The sequence below is a fragment of the Danio rerio genome, chromosome 9 (assembly GCF_049306965.1).
Source record: "Danio rerio strain Tuebingen ecotype United States chromosome 9, GRCz12tu, whole genome shotgun sequence".
Taxonomy (NCBI): Eukaryota; Metazoa; Chordata; class Actinopteri; order Cypriniformes; family Danionidae; genus Danio; species Danio rerio.
This window is the reverse complement of record NC_133184.1, coordinates 15,097,596-15,113,006: the sequence shown is the minus strand read 5'-3', so window position 1 is coordinate 15,113,006 and position 15,411 is coordinate 15,097,596. Positions and strand designations below refer to the sequence as shown.

Genomic DNA, 15,411 nt, shown 5'->3' with positions numbered 1-15,411 from the left:
AAACAAATCTTGCTGTTTCCAAACAACAGAATTTGATAGTGGTCATATTTTAAAATATTGCAAAATTGGTAAATAATATTAGTTCTGTTTTATATGCCAAGTTCATAACTTGTCAGACTTATTGATTTTAAGTTATTATATTCTATCTTCTCTGCATGTATTAATTTGAAATAGTCACTCAAGAAAAGTGTTCTTTTTTTTAAATGTAACCTCTGTCTTACTGTCAAAACACAACATGACACACATTTTCAGTGAATGCAAAAGGGCTTGACACAAATAAATAGTTGTAATTAAATGTTATTAGATGATCTTGTTTGACCATGAAATTCCTCCAAATTTCTGCTTTTGTGTTCTACCAGACTAATTAAGTTGATCAGGTTAAGAACAGTACATGGATGAATAAAAATAACAGAATCATGAAAGCATGTCACCTTTGTTCCACTTGGAAATTCAGATATAAACCATCTAACATTATAGTTGTTGTTTTGCTAAGAAGTTTGAATAGTAAACAACGTATTCTGAAACTGTCACCTTAAGTCTTGAAAAATATCTTGTCAAATATTGTTTACTGTCACCATGGCAAAGATAAAATAAATCAGTTAGTAGAAATTAGTTATTAAAACTAATATGTTTATAAATGTGTTGGAAAAAAAAAATTCTCTGTTAAACATAAATTGAGGAAAAAAATAAACGGGGGCTAATAATTCAGGGGGGTCACATAATTCTGACTTCAACTGTGTGTGTGTGTGTCTCTCTCTCTCTCTCTCTCTCTCTCTCTCTCTCTCTCTCTCTCTCTCTCTCTCTCTCTCTCTCTCTCTCTCTCTCTGTCTCTCTCTATACAGTTGAAGGCAGAATTATTAGCCCCCCTGTTTATTTTTTTTTTCCCCGTTTTCTGTTTAATGGAGAGAAGATTTAATCTGTGTAGCTAATTTGAAAATACACCATGTGCGCATGCGCTGCAGGTTCCTAATGTGCATGTGCCAATAAGAAAAGCACACAAGAAAATACAAGTTTTTAACATTGAAGCACCATATTTGTTGAATAAACTAAGTATTTTTTGTGAAGATTTCAAATATTTTAGTTTAGTTTACTTTGAAATATTTATTCAGAGAACTTTCTGTTTGTTTGCTTTTTTATAGTGTAGTAGTTTTAAAGGCTAGTAGTTCCAGTGTTAAGCTGAGTGGGAGGTTCAGGTTGAACGATTAATTCAACATTTCACTATAATTGGGCTTGAAATTAAATGGTCAAATTAACACCTGTCCCACTAATTATACAATTGTTAAGGATTGGAGATGTTTCTGCAGCTGAATTTCAGAAATGGTTATGAGCATTTCATTTTCAATACACACTGTTAGCGATTATTTGAGAAATTAGAAACCTTTAAAATGGCATAACAGCAGAAACATTTAAAGCAGAGATGCCCAAACTAGGCCCCTTGTGCCAAAGTTAGCCCTTTGTATTATTTGATTTGGCCCATCAGAGGGAAAATGATTGAGATGGGTTGGGGAATACCCTTAAGAGAGATTCACAGTTATACTTTAATGTAACCTGTTTGCTTGTTTTATTGTTGAGTTTAAGCTCAAAAAAGCTCAATGTTTCAATTAAATGTTGTAAATGAATCAGATTAAAAAAATAAAACTAAAAAATGTACATACTCTTACTCAACGAATAGGGACAACAGCCTGCAAATCAAGGCAAAGGCAGGTTCAAGATGACTAGTGTTCTTTTTTTAAAGGTTTATTGTAAGAATTGGATCAAAAATATACATTTCCAAAATATAGAATACATTGGTAAATATTGTTAAAGTAATCTACTTATTATAAATATTATGAAACAAAATTAAGAAATTGCATGGCAATTTTAATGTAACACAGTTTGCTATATTTAGTTTTGGCCCACAGCTCTCAATGAAGCTTGGATTTTTGCCCTTCATAAGAAAAAAATTGGGCACCCCTGGCTTAAAGTCTTCAGTGTGGATGGTCACAGCTAAAAAATCCGCTTTACTTGTTATGAAGCATTGTTTTCAGTGTACTTCATCATCTTTAGTTTGTACAGTTCTTTAACAATCAGCAAATTTTGTCTATATATCTGAGGCGTTTTACACGTTCTTGCGTTAACCCTCATGTGAATCTGAGAATTTCCCTCTCTCTCCTCTCACTCTTTTTCTCTCGCCTGCAGACAGAGGAAGCAGATCAGAGGCCTCTGCAGTGAAAACACTAATTAATATTAATTGTAATGAACTTTAGGGGTTTTTTATATGCCATGTAATATGCATGTCTTATAATGTGCTTATACAGTACCAGAGAGACAGAGCTGTTGGATTGTGGGAAATGTACTCCTTGACAGAATGCCCCTATAGGCTTAGCTGAGGATAATGCGCCTGTGGAAAGCAGAGAGTTATTGAAGAAAGTGAGGAAATACATTAGAGATGTGAAGAAACTAGGACATTTACAAAGTCCTCCGATGGGCAAAAAAAAAAAAAAGCCTTAAATCTAGTAATGTTGGTCCTGGTGTAAATAATTAGAGGTAGTTCACCCAAAAATTAAGTTCTGTCTTTATTAAAGGCGCCTGTGTTCTTTAAGTGGAGTTGAATAACAAAGTGGTGTGATGAAATTTGGAATAAAATCAGGTCGAAGTTTATTTGGAGTTCATTTCAGGAGTTATGAAACACCTTTAGGATGGCTGGGAAACACTGTGAGCAGAGTCAGGATGTATGCGAACAGTATACGGTTCTTCAGGTATTTTAAATATTTTACTCCTAAATGAATAATGAGGAACTTGGATAAAGAACTTTGGATAATGTATGATGGGAAAAAAGTGTGAGAGCGCGGAGTCTATTCAACATTAAGCACATATAAATCTGTTACAGATGCTGTGAATTGAAAATTTTCCATGTCACTTTTCAATTTAATAATGATTGATTGATTGTATTGTTTGCTGTCCGTCATATACTACTACTACTACTACTACTACTACTACTACTAATAATAATAATTATTATTATTATTATTATTATTATTACTTTCATTATTATTTTTTTATTGTTATTATTTTGTATTTATTTATTTATTTATTATTTTTTTATTACATTCATTCATTTTCTTTTCGGCTTAGTCCCTTTATTAACTTATCCAGCACGTTTACGCAGTGGATGCCCTTCCAGCTGCATCCCTTCAGTGGGAAACATCCATACACACTCAAACACTACGGACAATTTAGCCTACCCAATTAACCTATGCCACATGTCTTTGGACTGTGGGGGAAACCGGAGCGCCCGGAGGAAACCTAAGCGAACGCAGGGAGAACATGCAAACTCCACACAAAAAAACGCCAACTGACCCAGCCGAGGCTCGAACCAGTGACCTTGCAGTGTGGCGACAACACTACCTACCTCGCCAATATTAAAATAAATATTTTAAATATTTTGATTTATTTTGTTAGACATTTATTATCTTCAAATGAGGCCTTTGCACTAGGGCTGCACAATATATAGTTTCAGCATTGATATCGCAATGTGCATGTCTGCAATAGTCACATTGCAGGATATGCAATGTTCAGTTTTTATGTTGGGATTATATTTGAGCATAATAATAATTCGCTATAATTTTGCAAACATGACATTTGTGAAATTTACCCATTGAAAGTGTGTAAGTTTATAAAAAGTTTATTGTTCGCAAGTGTTTATAAAACATTTAACTTTGCATCTGGCACAAGAAATTGTACCTTTTCTAAGCTTAATAAAGATTTATTATATTTAACTACTCATAATGTAGATTATATAGTGAGTTTTTACATAGTAATTTTCTGTACCGTAATACTGTTTGGCTCCCCAGAAAACCATAAAGCCCTTATTATTATTATTATTATTTATTTATTTATTTTTATTTTTTTGCCCTTTGTTTGATCGTATTTAGCTATACTGTTATATTGCAGAAAAACTTTTCCTTTAATATCATGCAGCCCTACTTTGCACACTCCCCCAGGCTTCATCTTTGGAGACCAATTGCATTTAATGCATGATTAAAACATTTAATGTTGACATTAGATTGAAATTTAGTGGTTTGATTCACCTTTGTCGAAATCCATCAAACTTAAACCACATGCAAAGGTTTTTTGACACTTCATAAAAATGATGCCCTTTCCCCCCCATAGGATGGACGTCTACGTATCAATGACCAGCTGATTGCTGTTAATGGTGAGCCGCTTTTAGGGAAGTCCAATCATGAGGCCATGGAGACTCTGCGAAGATCAATGTCCATGGAGGGGAACCTGAGAGGAATGATCCAGTTGGTGGTTCTCCGTTCAGTGCTACCACCTAACCAGGTATGTTCTTTTCTCTAGAACAGTGTTTCTCAACCATGTTCCTGGAGGACCACCAACACTGCATGTTTTGGATGTCTCCTTTGTCTCACCCATTACAGGTCTTTTAGTCTCTGCTAATTAGCTGATGATCTGAATCAGGTGTTTTGTTAAGGAGACACAGAAAATGTGCAGAACTGGTGGTCCTTCAGGAACGTGGTTGAGAAACACTGCTCTAAAACACATTCAATTCATCCTAGCACTGTTCTTTCTTTGTTTACTGCTTTTGAATGGTTCTACACTGGTTTGGTCCAAGTTAATTTAGGCAGTTGATCAAGTCAAGGAACCAAAACTGACCTTTTAGAGGCCTGGTTGAACCGTATAATCATAACACAGCATGAGCAACCAAAAAAAAGCAGCATGAACTTCCAGTCATTTTTTAACTCACAGGTGTTGAACATATGCTCTGTGTCATTTTCCTTCTTTTTTTCTACCGGGATGACGGATATGCTCTTTGACTGTTCACACAGCGGTAGGTCACATCAGTCAGTTTTGTTTTACAGTGCTCAATACAGTATTTGGTTATAAACAAAACTTATACCTACGTTCTTTAACAAAGCAACTAGTTCACAGGACTTAAAACCACATTTTAAGAGTGAAAGAATGCATAAATGCAGCAGCAGTGAATGCCTAGTGTAGACTGTCATCTTTATCTTTTATTTCCTAAAAGCTTTTAGAAAGTGTAGAAAGCAGCTTAACATAGAAGTTGTAGTAAATTGAAGCTGTGTCAGTCCAGTGTTTAGAGTTGATTTTTCAGTTTAGTTCAGTTCAGTGTAGTTTAATTTTAGCTGCAGAAAGTCCAAACACTGAAGAGCAAATCCATCGATGCACAGCTCCACAAGTCCATAACCAAGCAAGCCAAAATTGTGACTGTGTATTGTCTCTTTTGTCACTCTATGTATGCATGCAATTATATATATTTTAATATTTTATACATTTTGTTCAGTCAATTTAAGTATTTTTTAAAAAAACAAAGTGCTCAAATATTCTGGTAAAAGTTGCCAAACTGTAAATAATATTTATTTTGGTAACCCAGGAGTTACCATACATCAATATTTGGGCATATATCTTCAATTGTATCTAAATATCTCTCTCATTTAATATTATTCCAGTTTTATGTCCTAAAGAACTTCCTATGACTTCCATTCTTCTGGAAACCAGTTGTCAGTTTTTATTTCGTACAAAATAAAGAAACGAGTTTGGAACCATTTAATGGTCAGTAAATAGTGAGTAAATTTTTATTTTTTATTGAACTATGCCTCTAAGTATTTAACTATTTCAGTGTCCACTGCAATTTACTACATATGGTTCAGTGCATAAGTACAAATGTCCAAGTGATTGAAACAGAACTGCAAAACAGTTTTAAAAGATGGATTAATATGCAAATACACCATTGCTAGTTTTTAATTTTATAAAACATGTTATTTGATTGCATACAGAGAAAAAATAAATAAAAAATACAAATTATATATATATATATATATATATATATATATATATATATATATATATATATATATATATATATATATATATATATATATATATATATATATATATATATATATGACAGACAAAAAATTACCAGTAATATTTCTCAGTTAAAAAGAGTCCAGAGACATCCCTAGTCATAGTCATTACTGCTGATATTTACTGACTATTTCTTTCTTATTATTTATTATATTATATTGATTATTTAGTCATTCAGACAGTGTTCAAGTTGATTCTATAGGCTTTTGTAGAAACTGGACAGTCTGTAAGTTGGCCCGGTTATTAGTACAGTATGCTCATCAAACCCAGTCACTGACTGTGTAAATTAAGCCCTCACTGATGATTAATGGAAATGTATAGTAATACATTCTCAACTCAGCTCAGTGGTTATTCTATGAGTTTTTATGACCATATTCTACATTTATCTATGAATTAAAGTTGAGTTATGGTGATTGTTCAAGTTGGACCGATTCCTGTTCTTCTGTCATGTCTTTTTCTCTGACATGTACATGCCTACTAGTGCCAGAAGATCTCACAGGGTCACAGTTTAACACATTTATAAAACTGAGATCTCCATGTCTCCCCACCCACCACATTAAGACTCCCATGCCAATAGCACAATGATGTAGTTTCAGATATTTAAACAACACTGTAACCATAATAAAACTGGCAGAGTGAACAAAAAATATGCAGTGAATGTGATCCTAGGTTAAAAGATGTTACATTAGTAAACTGACATTTTGATTTTACTCTACACAAACATTTAAGTGTATTTCTGTGACAAAATTTAAATAAAAAATAGGTAAAATAATATATATGTTTTTCCATAATAAAGTGAAAACAAAAACAAAAAAGTCAGAATTGTGAAATGTTATCAAACGTCTGAGAGTCAGAATTCAGTAAACAAAAAGTTTAGCATTTAAAAATTATTAGATTTTTTAAGTAAATATCTCACAGTTTTGACATTCTCATAATTTTGCAAATACGGTTTTAATGGAAATGCAAAAAAAAAAAAAAAAAAAAAAAAACATTTTATCTCAGACTTCAGAACTCAGAAATGTAATATGCATAAAAATAACACCCAAATTCAACCTCTATTAATACAGTCTGAGGCAAATCATGCTTGGAAATCTGCTGAGACTAATTTAGTTTAAGTTCAGTTTATTAAAATCATTTATTGAGTCCATGCAATTTTATTTTGCTAAGTGCAATTAATGTAGAAACTCATTTTTATTGAAACAGTGAGTGGTGATACATTAGTCTAGACATCCTTTTTATTTGTCAACTTGACAGTCATTTGTCAGTTTAGGACCAGGCTGCAGACAGATGCTCGCCATATCATAAAAGCTGTTCAGAATGGCTGGTAATTGTCGCTAGTTGTTCACATCCTTAAACTTTCTCCATCATTTCCTCAGCGCTGGTGGAATTCGCCTCCAGCAGGATGTTTTAGCCTTTTCTCCTCCCCTGCACCTGGGTTAGAAAGCGGCCATATGCTCACCCCATGATTCCGTCTATACATCCCCCCCCCCACCCCCCACACGTGCTGACACACTCCACCCCAAGGCCTCCAACTGCTCCAAAGTGCTGTGTAATTAGGCTACACAATGAAGCAGCCCCTCTGGCCACATGGATTGATGGTTACTGGGGCTCTTTGTATAGGATTGACAGGCTGGGAGGGACGAGCACGGGCAGACCAGGGTGTTATTGTTCTCATAAAATAAAGATTCATGTTCATTATGCTTTATGGGCTGTGGACTTCCCCATCTTGGTGCAAAATGGAGATGCCATTGACCCTCCTGTGCAAAGGTGGGATGAGATACTAGTTGGTGGAGGGATAAAAGGAGAAACGCATGAATGAATGAGGGACAGATTGTGACTTTGGTGTGACCAGGGCGCTTGTTGTTAGGTTTGGATCAAAAGATCATGCAAGCCAGATGCAGGAGAATGAACTTTTGGTCCTAAAGGTGGATTAATGGTGAAATATGATTTTTAGTGGCACAAATAAGAGCTTTGTGTTGTAATAAATGGAAAATACACAGCAGGCACTGAGACTATATTGTTAAAGGATTTATTTCCTTATGTTATGTGGTTTTACTGTGCTAATGAATCCCCCCCTTGTTGTAGTGTTTTGATTCTTTTTAGCTGTAATAAATAAAGTTCGAAAAGTTATCTTCTGGCCTGAAGCTCATTTTATTTCTTTACAAAGTTGCTTTTTTTTAGTCTGTTCTCTGGAGTCTGTGTGAGCTTCTGGGAATACACATGCTGATGTGTTCTTGCTGGAATCTGCTGTGTCCATATCTCCTGACCTAACTTGGCTAATTACGGGTACTTTCTTTGAGACATCAAAGAGCGGCTTCATGCACATACTCTCAATCCCAGGCCAGTTTGGGCTAATTCTCTAAAATCCATGATAAAACAGGCACAGTGTTGAGAAGGAAGAGAAGAGATGGAAAACAAAATGGATAAAAACAGATATTGCCTCATTCTAAGGCTCTGGGATTTAAGGCTGTCTTAAAAATAAAAATAAAAAATAATACAAACAATAAAGGTCCACCTAAAAGCTCTTTTAGATATTGTATGAGGTAGAGTTAAATGGTGTATTGTAATCACACACACTTGTTTGTGAATTGTGGAGACATTACATAGTTTTCCATGGTTTTTCTTCTGTACAAACTGTATTTTGTATTGCCCTAACCCTACCTTACCTCTAAACCCAGCCCTTACAGAAAACTGTGGACAGTTTATCTTAATTAAAAAAATACAAAATAAATAAATAAAAAAAAAAACCTCACTTTGTGTGATTTGAGAAATGAGGACATCAGCAATTGGCATCACAAGTATATATGTACACACAGCATTTCTGTCTGGTTTTTTAATCTAATTTTCTGAAAGCCATGCGATTTACTGCAAATAACAGCACTCATCCAGCCTTTTCACCTTTTACCCTTGTGTATTCCTCCGCCCACATACAGCAACAAACTAATAAAACCCTATAGTTTGACAAATATTGCTGCTGTTGGGCAACATAATGTACTTTTGAGGTTTTTTATTTAAGAATGTAGTTGTTTAGATTGCACCTATTTTTATTATTTATAAGGATTGTGCCTATTTTAACTATTTATCATTTCTGAGAGACAGCGTGTCAACGGCCATTAGCCTGTCATTGAGCGTAGCAAAGACGGTTGACGCTTCCCATCCACAAGATGGTGACAGAGACCACACAATAAGCCCTTAGATGAAAAAAAAAAACTGTGTAATTTCTCACTACACTTTTTTCGTAATGCAAACACAGCAGTAATCTCATAGTGTTCGCGTTATTTTGGCTTTTTTTGGGGTTAATTATTGGGATCTCCCGATTACAACAGAGAAATACTGGGACATCTTTGTAGACTGATGGCTTTTCACGATGTTCAGCCTTATAATCTTAAAATGTGAGCAAAATCACCTGCTTTGTCATCACTTCAGACATTACGCTAGAGAATCATTCGGTCCCACTTTATATTAAGTGTCCTTAACTACTTTGTACTTACATCAAAACAATAAATACAATGTACTTACTGTGTTTATAATGTATTTGAGAACACTTGTGGTGCTTTTGAGTTGGGATAGAGGTTGGGTTATGGACGGGTTTGGTGGTATGGGTAGGTTTAAGGGTGGGTTAAGGTGTAAGGGATGGTCAACAGTGTATTTACAAATGTAATTACAAAAGTTAATTACAGATTTAATTACATACATGTATTTAATCAAGCATAAGTACATAGTAAATACATGTATTTACACAATAAGTACATTCTAACAAACTATTAATTCCTATGTAAGTACAAATTAGTTAAGGCCACCTAATATAAAGTGGGACCAATCATTCAAACACTAGCTTTAAAGTGACGTTTGTGAAGTAGCAGCAGTTTCTGCTGTTTACATCAGCTGCAGATGTGAATGAATGACGGAAGAAAAAAGTTCCTCTTACAAAAGGACTCTAAATGTTTGATGTTATTTTTTGTATACATAATTATGTCGTCAAACTGGTGTATAACGGATTATCACACATGTAGCAGGGCAATATGGCTGTATATGGTCACTGGTGGGACACTAAGGCCCTACTCACAGTAGGTACAGTTGCCTCGAACTGGGCCAAAGCACGTTTGTCCCCCCTTCCGTCTTCTCCGACGGCCCGCACTCACACCACAAATAGGCCTCGGCACGCTTACGTCATCGCTGCTGCACTGTTCAGTGAGAAGCACTCTCTCACTCAGCAGCACATTGGAGATTTCTCTAGTTATATTGTTTCAGTCGGTTTGTTATGCAGTGACATGCAGTCAAATATTTCGCCAAACAGTCCTTATGGATGCGGTGACACGCAGTCAGATATTTCGCCGAACAGATCCGCCACTTTTGGCACTCATAAACAATCATAAAGCCCTCTTGCTTCAGGAATGAGGAGGTCAGCTTAAGCCGCGCAGCTGTCGTGCTTTGAGGAGTTCTTGCTTTAATAAACCACGTTAGTTTGCGTTCACTGAACAGTAAGAATGATAAATAAATCCATATGAAACAGCCCCTTAAAAGTCTCGTCTTGCTTTCAGTTTCGGGCTTTGGCGCGTTTTGCACTCACACACAAGCGTACCGTGCCAAAGCCCAAGTGAGCCGTGCTCAGGTACACCTCTTCCAATCGGGCCAGGGCCGGCCAAATGAACCGTGCTTGAACCCGATTCAGTGCACTCACACTACTCAAACGATCCGGGAAACGGGCCTGGGCACACACACACACACACACACACACACACACACACAGACACACACACACATTTATATAGAGTTAGTTAGTTGTTCATTTAGTTAGTTAATTAATTACTCATCCCCTACATTCATGCACTGTCTTACTTAATTTGCTTAATTATTAATTTATACAAATGTTTGTTAACATACATATATATAAAAAAAACGAACAAAAAATATATAAATACACTACAGTACATCACCTCTTCTTGGTAGCATGGTGTTTTTAATAGAGGTGTTGCGTGGCAGTGACTTCCCTTTTCTCTCTGTAGACTAAACACTATTATACCACAGTATGATCTAATCAGTCCTTCTCACCGTTTCTCTCAGACAGCCATCTAAACAGTCTTGTCATAATCTCATTGCAGCGTGGGCATTAATAATGAAAAGTAGCCCTGGGAAGGCCCACATGATCTGTGCTATGGAGATTGCTTCCCCCAGCTTTCCTGTTGTGCCGAAGCAGTGATGAAAGTTTTCTCTGGTCCTGCAGGCGGGCATTCAGACCTGCCAAACCACTTTGTGATGCTGGTTCAAATGTACGCGGAGTTTGAGGAGGTTTTGTAGATGGGACGTCGAGTGGAGAGGTGTTGGTGAGGACAGACAGAGAAACACTGTCTGAGGATAGAGAACATACAAACAGAGGGGCTTTGGGAAACGATTTGCCTTTCATCCATCCTTTTTGTGTCTGTCTGAAAATGAAATTCTCAAAATCCTGTTAACCTCTTTTTGCAGAAAGGCTACAGTAGGAGCACAAACACAGACATAGACAGAAAGTTATCCAGTTTTTAATTTTTTTTACTTCTTCTGGGATTTAGTACTGTGCTAGCCAGCAGAATTCGAAGAATATGTTAATAAATGACAAAATCATTATTTAGTAGTGATGCATTGATCTTGATTTTTTTTACAAGGTACTTTTTAGATTCTGTTACCATTTTCACTCATTTAAAAATGAATTGTTAAAACAAAAAAGCTCAAATAGATTGTATAAATTGCAAATATAATGTATTTGTATTTTATATATTTATTATAACAATAATTTGACTTCAGCTTTGTGAAACTATGCTATACAAAACATACCTACACAAACTAAAATAGTAGACAGGCTGAATAAAAATTAAAATTCCCTCTCTTATGTAAATTTATTCATATATCGTCACCTTGTAATTAAAAGGTTCTATCTGCGTTCTGAATGATTTTGAGAAATTGAGCTTCAAAGTTTTTGCATTCCATAGAAAACAGTATGTGCGTAACATTTTTTATTTTATTTTATTTTTTAAAATAAAAGGTCTTAATATGTAAGCAGCTTATAAAAAAAACATTGGTCACACTTTACAATAAGGTTCATTAATTAATGTTAAGTAATGCATTTACTAACATGAACAAACAATGAACAATACATTTACTATACAGTAGTTATTCATGTTAATAAACGTTAGTTAATGAAAATACAGTTGTTCATTGTTAGTTCATGTTAACTCATAGTGCATTAACTAATGTTAATAAGCATAGACTTGAATGTTAATAATGCATTAGTAAATGTTCGATTATGATTAATAAATGCTGTACAAGTGTTGGTTATGATTAGTTCATGTTAGTAAATGCATTAACTAATGAACCTTATTGTAAAGTGTTACTAAAACATCTCATAATGTGAATAAGTTGTTGTTTAATAAGAATATGTCAGTAACTCAATTTTGAAAAAAAAAAATGGCAGATAGATCCATATAATTCTAAGGTGATGACATATTTGCATCAAATTACTAATTAATTACTTACCGCTTGTTTGAGGTGTTTCTAATGCAGTGTCTATGCTGCCGTTATCAGTCTCACACAGTTTTTTCTTTTTTTCTGAAAGTCTTGATAACACCATCACAGAGTTTTTCTGTTATAATTTTTAGCAAATGGGAATGTAAAATATATAGTTTTTGTACTCTTCCATTCACTGCTTTCTTAATATACCTAACTACAGTATGACAAATTCTGCTTCTGAGAAAGAAGTAAATGTGAAAGGATACATCACAACAGCCGTTAGACATTTTTTTTGTACAGCAAATTCTCCAAATTAAATCAGGGAATCAAATCAGAGAAGGAAAACTTAAGCAACACATCCTTTTACATGATCTTCCATTAATACAAAAAGTATTTACAGAAGTAACAGGGCCATTAGAAAAAATCCTGTGTTGGTGTTGGTCACACTTTATCATGTTGGTCTGTTTTTTGTTTTGAAGTTACATTGCATCTACATGCCAGCTAGATAGACTGTTTCGCTGGGGTTAGGGTTGGGTTTAGAGTTAGTGTAAGTTGAAGTGTACTTGCAAAGTTTCTTATAGTCAGTTTAATGTTTGTTGAAGGAGCAGTAGCAACTGATATTAAACAGACAGTCTGCTAATACTCAAATAGACCATCAAAATAAAGAGTTACCTTGGTATTTTTTATTTTAGTCATATAAAATAAACTTAAAATAAAATACAAACCTTTTAAACCTTTAAACCATTAAACCTTTTTTTTACATAAATGCTGGACTTCCAGCGGCAAACTAAAGGGCATGGCTGCTTAATTTAAAATTTACTTCCCCACTTTGATTAAAACTTGGTCTCTCTTGGTCAATTTTAAAAAATGTAAGGGGAGAAAAGCAGAAAAGGCAAAGGAAAGCAGAGAAATGCGGTAATATACTTTACAGGGCACTGCCGTGGTTGAGGTATAAGAAGAGTGTAATGGCGCCCAAGAGGAAAACCCAAAACTAGTAATAGTAAATTGATGGCCATGGAGATGAAGTCAGAGCTAACCTTTTTTTTTTTTTTTTTTTTTTTTTTTTGCTTCTCTGACTTTTTTCTTACACAACGGTTGAATTTTAGTGCAATTTTTAAGGCAAAGCCTTTACAAGTAACTGTAATTAAATTACTTAAAATAATCTATTCTTTTTATAGGCGCAAAGCAATTTACTGACATTAACTAGTTTCTTTGTAACTAATTATACCCCAATACTTTCTGACATTTCAAGTAAAACCTTTATTCTATAAAACACTCAATCTTACTAAAGCATCTGAATAAAGAATAGGAAAAATATCTTAATATATAAAACTTCTAACTTCTGTTTAACTTGCACATTTCCATCCCTCTATCCACTGCACAAACCTCCTAAAATACCATCACTGCACTTTTTACACCCCTTCTTTTCTCTTCATCTACATTTTCTGTTAATTTTTGATTCAACTGCATTTTCCGAAATCCGTCCTCTCAAAACTGCAAGATCTGTGTGCTCTCCTTTTAATTCAGATAAATATTATAAGCAAAATGGAAAAGTTGGCTGGGGAATCCTCATTGATCCCCTCCTGTAATCTCATTTAGTCTCGTCACTGTTTTCTCTTCTGGCAGACTGTGTTGTGCTCCCCACAGGCCTCCTCCTCCATAGCCCTGCTGTTAACATTAAAACGGCCACTTCATACACTTTTGTAGTGTTTTACTTTTCCCCAAAGTCCACTTAAGGTGTTAGTCAAGTTTTTTGCATCCAAAATATTCCCAATTTTGTTGTACACAACCATTATGCACCTTAGTTTTGCTTCTTTAGCTTTTAAGGCTGGAAAACTGGTTTTCACCTTGACTTGCAATATAAACAAGTTGGTGCTGGTTTATATAATATAAGAAGAAGTCTATTATGCTGTTACCGCTATTTTGGCTGAACTGAGTTGTCAGATTACACTGGAATATGTATAGAGAAAAATAAATATGACTACTATTCTTGATAAAATACTATTTCTCCATCAAAAGTTTACTGTAATAAAATTACAAATATAGTAAGTACTATAAGTATCATTAAGCAACTGTATTTATTAGTTTACTGTGGGTAACACTGAAAAAGGTGTTCATAATACTCTCATGACACCTTTTTAATCATGACATGACATGCCTTCGATGTGAAGATTTTATGGATGCTTTTGAAAATTGACATTAAGTATAATTCCCTCAATTATATCATTTAAAATGCAAAGGTTACATAAACAAATGCATCATAAACAGTCTGTGTCTTTGTTGTGACAACTAGACATAAAAACTCTCAAAATCACCAACGATCTAATCCATACAGATCGATGGAGAACTACAAGTCTGTCACCATAAGAACTAAAAATCTTTTCATGCAACGCCCACTCACACCGGTTTCTGTTTCACATTGATTGCACACACACACACACACACACACACACACACACACACACACACACACACACACACACACACACGCACACACACACGCATGCGCACACACACACACACACACACACATACACACACACACACACACACACACGCACAGCCATAGAATTGTTATGTACTGATTAGATGGACTTTATAAACAGCACACACATACACACACACACTTCAGTGCTGAATCTTGTTTATCAGTTTGAGAACATTATAAGCCGTTTCCTTTAGCCTAGCCATGTTTTGACCCTTTTTCTTGTTCTCTCTTTTTGATTCCTTGCTGCCTGTATCGACCAGTCACCTGTTTGTGACCTCGATTTTAGATGACCAGTATGTACCTGTTTGCTCCTGTGTTGGACTGTTGCCTGCCTGACCATTCTTTATTCAATAAACTGCAGGTGGATCCTCAACTCCGTTGTCCAGCGTCCTACATTTACAACAACATAACCTTTCATAAGTCTCTCTTTAACGTGATTGTCATGAGCCCATTGTTTTCATTAACATTTCTCAGTAAAAGTGTCAGTACTGTTAAACAGTGTCACTAATATTTAGTGACTTTTAATGGCATTTTTATGACAAATGCAATTT

General features: G+C 34.9%; 1 protein-coding gene and 1 long non-coding RNA gene across 6 annotated transcripts in view; both read left to right on the top strand.

Moving 5' to 3' along the window:
* The window catches only part of LOC141376089 (uncharacterized), a 1,000,182-nt gene that overhangs the window by 608,532 nt on the left and 376,239 nt on the right, over nt 1-15,411 (top strand). The window lies entirely within an intron of this gene.
* The window catches only part of pard3bb (par-3 family cell polarity regulator beta b), a 679,872-nt gene that overhangs the window by 323,241 nt on the left and 341,220 nt on the right, over nt 1-15,411 (top strand). For 3 of the 5 annotated variants that reach the window (XM_009304543.5, XM_685546.11, XM_021478866.3), the window contains one exon: nt 4,153-4,323. The exons of the other annotated variants lie outside the window; for them this stretch is intronic. In XM_009304543.5, the coding sequence (XP_009302818.2) occupies nt 4,153-4,323 (171 nt within the window). The remainder of the gene's footprint in view (nt 1-4,152; nt 4,324-15,411) is intronic. 5 annotated transcript variants of the gene reach the window in all.